A 13,788-nucleotide genomic window follows, 5' to 3' on the forward strand; every position below is an offset into this window, starting at 1 on the left:
TTCCTAGATCAATGACTTTCATTCTTTTTTAAGTATAATCAGCTGGTATCGGACTCTGGGGGTTATTGTTCAAGAGGGCACAGTAGGAAACTGCCTCTTCCATAGTAGCCTCCCATGTTACTCTGGTGCAGGTGGTCTGGGTACCTCTGAGAAGCACTTGCCCAGGTCTTTTTCTGGGTGGGAGGTCTTTTTTCAGAAGCTACTGATAAGTGTCTCTGGTCAGGGTTCTGAGCAGACTACATATAACATGAAGGGTGAGGGAGCTGGCCATTGTATATGGTCTTGGACCGAATTATCTGGTGGCCCTGAAAAGACACAATGACCCCCAGCACCCTGTGCTCCTTCTATCACTATGAGTCCTGCTGCCTTATAGTTGCCTGTTTGCTTTTCATCCCAGTGCCACTTGAGGGCAGGGCCTATGTCTTTCCTCTCTGTACTCACAGTACTGTGCTCAGTAAGTGTGTGCTGAAGACCGAACATGGAAATGAATAGATGAATGATCATCCATGGGTTACATGATGGATTGTAATTGCTCATGTCGGAAAACATATCCAGAGCTTTCTAGAGTACAAGTTTGGCCAAGCTTAGGGCATACAACCAATGGAAGGCGATGTCAACATTTCTCAAGTGCATGTTTTTTAAATGCAATATTGTTCTTTCCTCTTCAGTCTATGCTGGGGTTGGAGCAGTGCAGTGGCTCCCAAATGTGGCTGCACCTTTTAATCACCTGGGTGCTTCCTCCCATTAAATGTTCTATGTTCAAGTGAAAAAGTAATACATACACTGGGTACAAATGACCAATTAGGTTTATTTCTTTTCTTTTCTTTTTTTTAAAGATTTTATTTATTTCTCTTTAGAGAGAGGAAAAGGGAGGGAGAAAGAGAGGGAGTGACACATCGATGTGAAAGGGAAACATCGATTGGTTGCCCCTGACATGCCCCCTGCTGGGGACCTGGCCCGCAACCCAGGCATGAGCCCTGACTAGGAATCAAACCAATGACCTTTCAGTTCCTAGGCCGGTGCACAGTCTACTGAGCCACACCAGCCAGGGCAGGTTTATTTCATTCTTAACCCCCATCGAGCCTCCCCAGGGCCATGGCATCTGCCGGTTCCTTGTGTGGCATTCCCGATGTCGTCCCTGCATTTGGAGGCATGCGTGTCATATCCTGTCTTTCCCCGTGAGAGGTCGCAGGCTGTGAACACTACATGGCACTTGATGTTTTTTGGTTAATAATAGGTCTTGAAGATTGTTCCATGTTAAGACATGTAGAGCTACCTAATAGCTGTAACTGGCCGTGTGGCGTCCCACTGTATGGTATCTGTCTATCTACCTCTCATCTATCACATAGTCACTTCTTGTCATACGAAATGCTGCCATGAGCATCTGCCAGTGTATCTCTTTGGATGTATGAGCAAATACACGTAGGATAAATTATTAGGGGTGATTATTCTTAGGTCAAAGGGATTGCGCCCTGAAAATTTTTGCAAAATTTTGCTTTCCAAACAGGCGGCACCAATTATATTCTATTAATGATGTGCATGGAAGGGCCTATTTCCCCACATCTCTGTTGCAGCTATTTAAAAAATGAAGATTCTCCCAAATCTATTGCTTTTAAACTTACTAAGACCAGCTGAGGGGCCTGCAGGTTTTTAAAACTTCTCATAAGGTGCAATGCTACCAATGTTTTTATTTCACTGTGTTCACCTTTCTATGATTCCAATGCAGAAGGTCCATGGGCCTGCACTTGGGGACCATCAGGCTGATGCACAGTCCCCCAAGTGCACCTGTACTGGACACCAACTTCCACGCTTCTGAAGCCTTCCTCATTGACAAAACCAGCAGCTCAGAAAAGGGGAACTAGTCTAGGTTAAAAATAGCATTTCAGTACGTTTTGGTCTCCAGTTCTCCTTTTTCTGCCTTTCTCTGTGTTTCATTTTGCTCTCAAGCCTCCTTTTTTCTTGGATGGATCACTCGGGCACAAACATCTTTTCCACAGGTTCACAAAGATGTACTTTAAACATGTTCTCTTTGAAGACACGTTCTTTGACGAGTGCTATTTTGAAGACGTTACATCCACTGATACCTATTTCAAAAACTGCACCATTGAATCTACCATCTTTTATAACACAGGTAAGAACAAGCAGAGACTGGGGAGATTGTCAGGGGGTGGGCTAATCTTGTCTAAGAACCAAAATACTCAGCCATAAGCTTTAGGAACAGTAAAATATTCACAGAGAGAGAAGTGCTGAGACTTAGGATGGGTTCTCGCCCCAGGTATGGTGCAGGTGATTTGCACAGTCTTCACCAAGGCATTTGAGTTTTGGGTGTGTCCTGATCTCAGTGAGACCAATACTGTATGCAAATGGTCCTTAGAATGAAGTAGGACACAGATGAAATGCCACTCTAGGAGGGCTGTGTTTTATCCACAAAGTGCTTTCTTGAAGGCCTTGCCTCATCTGAAACTTGCAAAATGCAAGACTCATGGTATCACAGCAGTAAATGAAAAGGAAAAAAATGGCATGCTTTCAAGCTTCTTGCACGAAGTGAAAGGATTGTAATATTTTAAAATCACACCATTTATGATATCCATGATTAAAGAATCACAAAACCCCATCCATTCTCTCTTCTTGTGATTCTTACTACTGTCATCACATGTTAGTATCATACCAAGTGGACTCGGGGTATAAGGAAACTAACTGAGGATCACCAGCGGTTTCACCTCCATTGTCTTAAGTGAGAACTGTCCCAATAGCTCCATCCTACAGCTAAGGAAAACTGGGGCTGAAGTCCCTTGCCCAGGGCCACATCTAACAAGTTGATGGAGCTTGGATTCATTTCTCAACAGTTTGGCTCTAAAGTCTGTAATCTTCTCCCCCGAACTACATGCACTATGTCCAGATCAGCGCTTTCTCCCTGGCATCAGCACTGAGGGATGGTTATGTAACATCTTTTTCTTCCATGATGTCAGCTTCAGAGGCTCAACATCTGGTCTCCACATATCTGTGTCTCTGAATAATCTTGCCACGGGACTTAGCCTTCTGAAATGATTGTTTTAGCCAGAACTTAAAAAAAAATAATAGTTCTGTGCGTTCCTATTTATCATGGAAACCTGGCATATCTTTTCTTCTTTCAAGTTTTAATGATGCCTCTTTGTCTGCAAAGAGTTGTAGTCCAGAGATGTCAGAGCGGGGAAGCCATGGAGATAACAGGGGTACTCCTCCAACTTTGTAGGCGGAGGTTCCAGGTTGCTGAAGGTCAGTGCCCCAAACCCGGGTTTCTCGGGAGCCTATTTAATGTTACTTCCACCTGATTCCAAAGCAAATGGTTTCTGTTTTTTTAAGACTTTTTTTTAAGAGAAGTTTTAGATTTACAGCAGAATTAGAAGGAAGGTAGAGGTGTCCATAAACCTCCACCCCCAGAGTTTGCCTCCCCCATGTCGACGTCCCCACCAGAGCGGCACATTTGTTACAGTCGATGAACCTGCACTGACTCATCATTGTCACCCAAAGTCCATAGTTTACAACGGGGTTCGTTCTTGGTGTTGCACACTGTATCCCTGGTTTCTCAACAGTTTGGTTCTAAAGTCTGTAATCTTCTCCCGGAACTATATGCCCTATGTCCAGATCAGCACTATGCACTATGTGTGTGTTACACATCACACACTTGGTGTTGAACATTGGCTTGGACAAATGTATAGTGTGTCCATCATCATAGATCTTAAAGAGTATTTGTGCTCTTCTAAAAAATCCTCTGTGCTCCCCTGTTTATCTCCCCAGCCCTGGTACCCTGCATCCCGCCCTGAAATCCACTGGCCCAGTTATTTCTATTTTGAAGAATGTTCAGGTTTCCCTATGGGCTCTGGAGTGTTTGACTCAATCTGGCCCCAATTCTTCTCTCTTCAGCTTCTGTTAGCTGGGTAGCCTGGGAGAACTGGTATGTGGCTCGAGAGATGATGTATTTAAACAAGCCTCTCAGTGAATGTTTCATTTTCCCTCGCTGGTCAGAAGTGGAACAGGTCATTACATTGGTAGAGGTTTCTCACTTCATCCCTTGGCAAATGCCACACTGACTTTGAGACTCTGCGATTGCCAGAGGCTGGTGCAGCCTGTCCCTGGAGGGGGCATAACTTCATCCTGGCTCTGCCTGACTCCCCTTAACTCCCCCTCCACGTTCCATGAACCCGAGGTTTCCTTCTCTCCCCAGACCTCTACGAGCACAAGTTCATCAACTGTCGCTTTATCAACTCGACTTTTCTGGAGCAGAAGGAGGGCTGTCACATGGACTTCGAGCAAGATAACGACTTCCTGATTTACCTCGTCAGCTTCCTGGGCAGCCTGTCCGTGCTGCCTGGGAACATCATCTCTGCTTTGCTCATGGATAGGATGGGAAGGCTCAAGATGATCGGTGAGTGGACAGGGATGCCACCTCTGTTCTCCAGGGGGCTAAGGCGGTGACTTACAGTGTCCAGTGGAATTTGTCAGTGTCTTAAAGAGATCTGGCACAGGAAACTGCACAGGTAAGACGGAACCTGCTGGCGCTGAGTCAAGGAGGTACGTGGACCAGATCCCAGGGCCCCAGGGAGGCGGTCTGAGGCCTCTGTCCTGGTTCAGGCCAGCGGCTCGTCTCCACTTCCCGACTGAACGAGTCTGGGACAGTTGCTTATTTTATTAGCACTTTGGGAGGGACATTAAGCATATCCACTGCACATGCTTTGTAAGGCTATTTCCAGAAACATATATGAAATGCCCTTTCTTACATGAGCATTGGTTTTGTCTGATGCTTTTAAATGTTGCATATTATTGAACAGTGATAACACTTCGGGTTTGGGAGTCAGGCAGGACTTGCGTAGGAATTCTATCACCTACAGGCTGTTTGACGTTGAATGTGACCTTTTACTTTCTCCAGCCTCAGTTTTCTTATCTGTAAGACGGGAATACCCCTAACTAGCTGGTAGGTGTTTGTGAGGATTGAATGTGATGTGTTCAAAGCATCTTGTAGTACTTGGTGCATTGCAGATTCTCAAAAAAGGTAGCTGTATTCCAGCGTGTCTTGCTGTACTCTGCCAGGATTTGGAGCAGTTTATTACAGAAACTCATGCCACCCGAGGGGAACAGGAAGCAAAGTGTATATTCCCAGGGCCAGAGGAAATGTACATTAGAATGTGAGTCAGGGCCAGGGGTGGGAAAGCAGACAGCACACTGATTAATGTGCCATAAGATCTGACCTAGGGATGTAGTTGCTCAGTAAAATTAATTCCAAGATTCCTAGCAACGAAGCTCAAAGGGAAACAGAATAAATCACATAGACATTTTGTCAGGGAAGAAAAAATCGGTCAGGTCTCTACGGGAAGGCAATTTTTCCTGGTGTTGGGCTCCTGTTGAAAATTATTATTATAAATAGCATCATGAATATTCGGAATGGTGAGCACAAGAAATGCTTGTGATTTTAGCTTTTTGACCTTAGGGTGTGGGTGATGTTATCTGTTAGGCATGGTGGACTGAGCCGTGTGCTCCGTTAGAGGCAGTGCCCTGGTCAGACCTGAAGCCCACGGGGGGAAGGCTGTGGCTTGGTGACTCCTGTACAGCCCGTGCCCAGCCCCTGGCCTGCCACACCGTTGCCGCTTAACAGTGCTGCTGAGTTTGACCAGAACCCACGAAAATGGCCTCTTTCCTAGATTAGTCTGAAGCTCCCAGCTTTCTAGCAGAAGGTGCTACAGGATGGCGTCGTGCATGAGGCCGTGGCGGGGAGTCAGGTGGCCATGTCGGCCGACCTTGACCTTACAAGTCTGCACCACTTCCTTTCCTTGTCTGAGCTTTTGTTTCGTAATGGTCTCAACCAATGCCTCTGCTTGCTCCCATGAGAGAAGGTGTGTGAGGGTAGACCTGTGACTCTTTGCCGTTCTGTCACTGGCCTTTCTGAGTTCCAGGGTCTAACAGTGAAGTCTGTGGTCAGGTGCTGGCATAGCTGAGGAAGTTCTTTGGAGAGAGATGTGTACAAGCGGTGGGGTGGGTGCACGTGTGAACGAGAATGGCCCACTTCCCATGAGCAGCCGCACTGCCCATGTAGGTGCAGAGGGAAGTCTGGGCGCAGGAAGCAGGCAGGGAGGGAAAGAACGGCCACCCTTTCCTCACCTCTGAAGCCCTTCTTGTCACCGGGCATATATCCTTGATTTCTGTAATGCCAAACAAAGCCACACTCCCCAAGCTGGACATCCAGAACTAATATGTGCTCATTCTTCAGCTCTCTTTTACTAATGCATGTATTTTGTTTCTGATCTACATTGTTAGGAACTAAATCGCAAGCCAGTTAAGAGCCCTCTCTGTGTCCCTCTGTCTTTAGTGAGGTTCTAAGTGGCACGCAATGGACCAACTGGTGTCCTTGGTGCTCAGTGAATAGTGGATGCTCAGTGGCTGTCTCGGTGGGGTATGGGCGATCTGTTCTCAAATAGCCTCATCCACGGTCCTCAGACGAATCCCACCGCTGAATCTCCCGGAGCATCCTCCGTCCTGCCTACTCTGCCGCACTCTTGCCTGGGCAGCAGCAGTGTCTTGTTAACAACAGAAGGGAAGTTCTTCTGATGAGGCTGTTACTCCTCATTTATTCACTCAATACACATTTATTTATGCAGCACTTACCCTCTGCCGGGCCGTGCAGTCAGCGATGGGAATGCAGTAGTAATTGAGACAGATAGCATCCTTGTGCTTTGGGAGCAAATGATCTGTTGGGAGAGACAGGCATGAACTAGAAATTTCCTTTAACTACCACCTATGAAGTGCTTATTATAGGTCAGCCTGGGTTCTAAGCATTTTGTAAATATTAACACATCTAACCTTCGCAATAGTCCTGTGAGGTTGGTACTATTTTTTATCAACATTTTACACATGGGGAAAGTGAACCGGCACGGAGAGGTAAAATGACTGCCCCAAGGTCACACAGGTAAGGCTGGGATCTGAACTTAGAGTTCTCAGTCACAAGAGGAACAACAATTATGAGAGCAGAAGTACAGTGGGCCAGAAAGACATGCAAAAGGCAGACTTTACATGGTTGAAAGGTCAGTTCCCTGACTAGCATTTGATTTCTTTGATGACGATATGTGTCCTCAACAAACATTTGTCAGCATTTGTCAGCATTTCTCGTAAGCCAGGCCCCACAGCTGGCCATTTGAGGGACGCGTGAGTGCAGGTGATACATGGGTCAGCTGATGCCAGTCTCCTCGCATTCTAGTTTTCTCCTGGCCGTTTGGAAAGGCTATCAGGCCACCTGGTCACAGCCCTGTCCCTTCTAAGAAGCAGCACAATCGACATGCACAGTTATCATTTCCCAGCTGGCCGGCAGGGCTTAGCGCTAGGTGTGAGGGCAAGTTTTCCCACGGAGGTGCCCCCAGGAGGCACTTGTTGGCAATGCCAGGCCAGCCCTCTGGCTTCTTGTCAGCCGGAAGTCTTCCCTCCCGCAGGCTCCTCATGCCTGGAGGGGACTCTTGCCCGAAACCCCAGCTGGTTGTTTGGGACCTGCTTTTTTACCTCCTCGGGGCACAGAGTGGGGCTGAGAATGGCAGATGTGTGGGATGGGATGGGCGTAGATGGAGAATAAGCAGGTTTGCCTTCTGTGGCCCATTTACAGTTATGTTGTCACTAGAATGTAAGTTCCACAGGGAGACTTTGCTTTTTTAAATACAATAACATGTCTCGAGCATATAGACATGTTATGCTATATGTTATGCGAGCATGTCTGGCATATGATAGACTGTTAACCAGCCCGCACCCCTGCCTTGTCCCTAGTTATTCTGGGCTGGGAACGCAGAGTGACAGTTTTGAAGTTCTTCCCGTAGGCTAGCTCTGGTGATGTGACCCATGCAGAGGGCTCTGATTCCATGGCTGGGGTACCATGTGAGGGTGCAAGCTGCACTCTCTGTGGAGAGATGGACCTTTTGCTTACGGTAACCTGTCACTTCAGGTGTGCCTGTGAGGATGGCAGATGGGGCAAGACCTGTGGCTAACAGCCTTGCCGGCGGCACGGGCTTCATGCTCCTTCCGGCCCTTGACCTCCCTCCACAGGTGGCTCCATGCTGATCTCGGCAGTCTGCTGCTTCTTCCTGTTCTTTGGCAACAGCGAGTCCGCGATGATCGGCTGGCAGTGCCTCTTCTGCGGGACCAGCATCGCTGCCTGGAATGCTCTGGACGTGATCACGGTGGAGCTGTATCCCACCAACCAGAGGTCAGTTCTTCCCTGGGCTCCTCGCTGGCACTCGTTTGGACTTGAGCTAGAAACCTACCTGCTCTACGATCTTGCACCATGGTGACCTTGATCTTCCTGGAGATCCATGGACTAAGTGTCTTAGGATTTTGAGTTTCTCCTGTGTGGGAGCCAGCACAGACCTGGAAGTGGGTAGCCTAAGGCTTAATAGGATGCGGTGAATGGCAAGATGCAAAGGATGAGTGTAAACCGTGTCTAGGAGAGAAAAATAAGAGGGCAATACCATACGTGCCACGTCATCAAAAAGAGGTGAGAACAAACTTCCCATGGGAGATGCAGTGAGAAGGTGAAGAGCTAGGGAAGCACAGGATTGGGGAGAGGTGGAGAGAAATAAAGGTGGATGAGGCATGGTGGTCTGGGGCATTTGCAGAGAGTGTGACAGGCTGCCCTGGGTTTAATTTTATTTTGCAGAAGCCACGTGAGAAGAGACCTGGTTTAAAGGCATTAGGGCAAGGCCTTTACTTAGCAGTTATTTCTCTTCATAGAGGAGGAAGTGGGGATTTGAACAATAGCACCTAAAGGGCACCTGTGGTCAAAAAGGACTGTGAAGTGGTGTGGAAGGCAGGCAAATGGAATTCTGAAAAAAAAAAAAAAAAAAAAGCCCTAAACTGGTGACAGAGTTACTGGGATGTGGGTTGCTATGGAAAAGCACAGCATACCACCCCCTGAACCAAAGAACTCCTAAGTTTTACAAAAATAAAAATAAGAGGAAGAGAAGTGATCGTTATTAGCATGGGGTGGGATTTTACATGAAAGAACCACAAGAGAATTAACTAAAGAAAATACTAGAAACAATAAAGCAACTTAGTAAGGTGGTCAGTAATAGAACAAGCTGAATAATGTATAAACTTTAAAATATATTTAAAAATTAAAAATATCATTGAAATCCATTTAATAACAGCAGAAATCATACAATATCTGGGAATCAAACTGATGAGAAAGGTGAAGCATTTATTGAAAAAAAACTATGAAGCTTTACTGAGAGATATAAAAGAAGACTTGAATAATGTCAGGATATACCTTGTAAAATTCTAAGATTTAATCTTAAGAAAATGTCAAATCTTCTTTAGACTTTCTCTAACTTAAAAATGCCCCTTCAAAATTGCATGAATCCTCCTCTCAACCCCAAAGAACTTGAAAAAAAATTAACCTGGAGTTTATTTGGAAAAAGGAAAACTGTAAAAACATCCAAGAATATTCTGAAAACAAAAGACTAGAAAGGCAGCGAGTGATTGTAAAGGTCTAGTGTGGTACAGTTACCCAAAAGAAAATGTAAAAAGGAGCTTAAAGTATAAATACTTAGCCACATCCTTAATAAACTTGTGGTCTGAAAAAGAAACATTTTATTTCCGTTGGGGAGGGAGAATGTGGGAATATTGTGTCTGCGCACAGATGGAGTCCAGGAAGGACAGAAGGTCAATAATAGGTCATTGTCCCAGGCCCTGGGACGTGGGACTGAGGGACAATAATTTGGGTTAGGCTCTGCCACGGGTGACAGAAGCCCCAAACACTGTAGCCTTAGGAAGGTGGATATTTTATTTTCCTTTCCTGTAAACGTCCAGAGCAGGCACTGCAGGCTCTTTCTGTCTTATTCTCCTTCTCATGATCTCGGCCATGGTCCAAGGTGACACCAGGTCCCTGCCAGGAAGTGGGATGGAAGGAAAAAGGAGGGAAGAGAAGAGGGCAAAAGGCCCACTCATGACACCTCTAAGGAAGTTTCTCGGGAGAAACTCACTTACATCCCATTGGCCGAAACTTAATCACATGACCATACGCAGCAGCAAAGGAGCTTGGGAAATGTAATCTTATGCTTAGGGAAACACTATTTAGGGACAATAAGTGTCTAATTTATAAGAGGGTCAAGAGTAGGGGGAACATTTACACTTTCTGTGTCATCCTTCACCCTTTCAGCAGTTCATAATCCTCCTGTAATACCTGTGAAAATGTTAAAAAAGGATATATTTGAAAAGAAAAAGAAACAAGTTTGAAGGGAATACTCCACGATGTTAATAGTGGCGATTGCTCTCCAGTGGTGAGGTTATATATCGTTGCATCTTCATGTTAGTCTTTATTTTCCAATTTGACTGAAATGAGAATGTATTACTTTTATATTTCAGGGAAAAAAATCCCTCCCACACCTTCAGTATAGCTTCGTCCACAACAACGGAAAGAACCCAGTCCTACTCATCTAATAAAGCCTCGTTGGCGTCATTCAGAACATGCTTTCTTCTTTTACAGGGCAACGGCCTTTGGCATCCTCAATGGATTATGCAAATTTGGAGCCATTCTGGGAAACACCATCTTTGCTTCTTTTGTTGGGATAACCAAAGTGGTCCCCATCCTTCTGGCTGCCACCTCTCTCGTCGGGGGCGGCCTGATTGCCCTTCGTCTTCCGGAGACTCGAGAGCAGGTCCTGATGTGAGCCACCTGCGGGGACAGGCAATCTTGGAAGAACCTTTTCCAGGAACCTTCAATGCGTCCACACTTCTGTCGCCGTCCAGAGGACTTTGGATAGCACCGGAGGAGAGACTGATTTTGTGGCCCCCAGTTTTAGGACCCATTTCAGCTTCAAGATGTTTGTAACTCAGGTGACTGATTTGGGGGGTCATGAGCCACCCTGATAATCAGAGAGCTGTGTGCTTGGTTTCAGGTCTCCCCAGCCCAAGGCAGGGGAGGAGAACTAACCCCCTCCAGTGGTGCACATGCCGAGAGCAAGGAGTGTGCATTGCCACAGGTGAGGTGCAAGGACTTACCTGCAATGCAAAATGAATTCGAGCTTGAGAACACTCAAGCTCTTTCAAAAAGGTCCTTGGAGCCCAGTGGCCTACCAAATTGACTTGACGAGAAGTTAGAGCCATCCTATGAATGTTGGGCTTGAAGTATAAAACACATATATTTTTGCATTTAAAAAAAATCACCCATCACATTTTCCATTTGAAAATTGGCCCAATAGCGGCAAAGATACTCTGACATAGAAAACCAAATATCTGTGCATTATCTATAGCAACCTCCTACCCTCCCACCAAGTGTCCTGAGCTTTTCAGGATGATTAGATGATAAAATTTACGAATGATATTTATTCCTATTTTGATCTATTCAATGAAACTTAATGGGGTAGGTATTCTGTAAACTAACTTTGTACATAACTGTATTTGGGTTCAATTTGCAGAAATAGGGTCTGCAAATCTTTGCCAGCATTATAGCCATATTTCGGGAGGACTTGGTATGTGAGGTCCCAGGAAACTGGGTCTGATGGAATGAAATGCAAGCACAATTTCCCAGAGCCATTTAACTTGCTGTGGGGAGGAGGCACTCGGCAAGCTCCCATTGTGCAGCTCACTTAATCCAGGCACTTCTCTTCGTGTAGGTGGAGAGCTTTCCCCTCTTACACAGACCATTTGAGAAACCCCCCCGCTCCACTGTCTGCAGTACTGGCATTTGACTTTGCCGCTCACCCCGAAACACCCCGAGAAGTGTTCAGTAGCCTCTGGCACTGTCTTTGTAGGTGAGAATCAAACAGGGTGGACAACGTGTGGGATGGAGGGAAGGGCGGGCAAGTGTAGCCGCAGTTCTTCAAAGTGGAAATTCTTCCTGTTCCTTTTGGCAGCAAAACGCAACCCAGATTTGTTATAATGGTCAGGTCCCATGGGAAATCTATGCTATGGGTTTGGGTTCAGGATTTGGGAGTCAGATGTCATTGACAAGGGAGCAGGGAGTCTTGTGGATGCCAGATATGTTTTCCTTGAGTGCTCTAGGAAGACACTTTCCTGAGGTCCAGTTTGGAACATGAGTTGGGGGCGGGTGGAGGAACCTAGGACAAACTACTTTGGCAAGGGTCAGCCACAGGCTGAAGTCTTCACCACGTAGACAAGGATCAACATTTTATCCACCAGAACTGTTCTGCATGGAAGGGACAGGGAGCTGGGAACGTGTGACCCCGGCAGTGAACTTACCTGGACCAGGCGAACGTCAGCCTGCGAGAACTCAGGCTTTGAGCTGATGAGCGGCACTCTCAACGTGGAAAGGTGCCACATGGCCCGTACCAGAAGTCTCCAAAATCGAAAACAGAATAATGATGGCTCTGCTGAGTGTCTTCTCAGTTTTGGAGAAATGCTTGGGTCCCGACACAGCTTCAGGCCATCTTTCTGTTGTTCCCTGGAGTAACAGGCAGCCGGGGGAGAGAGTAAATTCTGCTGCAACTTTCTACCCTCAAGTTGAGATCAATTTTAATGGTTGAAATGTTTACTCTGCTACCTTGTCTCTCACCTCTTTATTCACCCCCTTTTCCCCATGTACATTGAAGACACATCTACTCAGATTTGACATCCTGATAACCCCCAATATATAAATAGGCCACCGTGTATTAATGTTTCTCTCAGTGTTTTATAGAAGCAACCTAACAGAAACACTATGTCAATGATGAGAGACCCAATGTAATATAGCTGTAATATACCTGCCACAGTCTTAAGATGTGAAATATAGTGGCTAGTTCACACAAGAGAGCTGTGTGAACCTGGGATGACGACGTCCCTTACGTTGGTTCAAAGAGCAGCTATCGCATAAAGAATTGACAAGGCAGTTAAGAGTCTACGTATCTAGTGCAGGCGGATCTTATAAATCTAAAACGTGATGCATTTTTTTTAGTGTTGGGGTGGCGACAATAATTTTGGGGGAGGGTAAGCTCCTTTTGATTTCCAAGTGCTAACTTGCGTGTTACCTTCCTGGCTTGTCACACCACCCACCGACACAACCAAGGGCAATTCTCATCCCCCCCGCGGTCTGTGGGCTTTCCCCACGGAAGGCCGTCTGGCACGGGAACGTGCCCCCTTCTCAAATGCCGTCACTCCTGCTGAGATAAATGCTCCTTGAAATACAGCCTCAGTGGCAGGACATTGAGGGGTGTAATGTACAGCATTCCTGGCCATCCACTTCTTTTTCATTTTGTGTTCTACCCAGAGAAACTCCCAACGGCATCTGTGGAGAAGTAAAGGAATGAGGTTCTCCCTCATTGAGCGAATCTGTTCACAGTTCACGATGTATTTTATGATGTCCAGTTTGGGAGTAGTTATTTTCAACAGTCTTAACTGTATTGTGCTCTTTTCTGATGCTGATTTTCGATCTTTCGTTTTATTGAAAATAATTGGTGGAAGGGGTGTGTCAGTTTGTGAAGTCTTTCGCACATGAGCCCCGAGGTCATGTTACAAGTCACCCCGTTCCTAGGGTCTCCTGGTACCTTGTGTTAGTTCATTAAAAAATAATAAAAAGAATTGTAAACACACCTTGAAAAACTGAGGCTAGAGATTATTTTCAGATGCCAAGGTCTCTTCCGGTTTCCTACATCGATCTAATCAGCTAGGAGGAGCATCGAGAATCACTTCCTTTAGCTCTATTTTGCACAGGGGGACCCGGAAAGGTTAAATGATGTGTCCAAAGTGAGGCGTAGCACTAGGAGTGGGTCACAAGGCTTGTGCTCTGTCTGTAATTCTGAGGTGAGTTGTCGGTCACTGATACCCTACTGCAGGGCCACCCACAGA

The 13,788-nt window shown here is 46.1% G+C and overlaps 1 protein-coding gene across 1 annotated transcript in view; it reads left to right on the forward strand.

Moving 5' to 3' along the window:
- Positions 1-13,532, forward strand: part of SV2B (synaptic vesicle glycoprotein 2B) — a 90,569-nt gene extending 77,037 nt beyond the window's left edge. The window contains exons 11-14 of the mRNA XM_045824993.1: positions 1,998-2,131; positions 4,205-4,405; positions 8,056-8,215; positions 10,493-13,532. Of these exons, the coding sequence (XP_045680949.1) occupies positions 1,998-2,131; positions 4,205-4,405; positions 8,056-8,215; positions 10,493-10,676 (679 nt within the window). The 3' untranslated portion in view covers positions 10,677-13,532. The remainder of the gene's footprint in view (positions 1-1,997; positions 2,132-4,204; positions 4,406-8,055; positions 8,216-10,492) is intronic.
- Positions 13,533-13,788: the final 256 nt, after the last annotated feature.

Source organism: Phyllostomus hastatus, unplaced genomic scaffold (genome assembly GCF_019186645.2).
Source record: "Phyllostomus hastatus isolate PE091 unplaced genomic scaffold, TTU_PhHast_1.1 phas_scaffold_555, whole genome shotgun sequence".
Classification (NCBI taxonomy): Eukaryota; Metazoa; Chordata; class Mammalia; order Chiroptera; family Phyllostomidae; genus Phyllostomus; species Phyllostomus hastatus.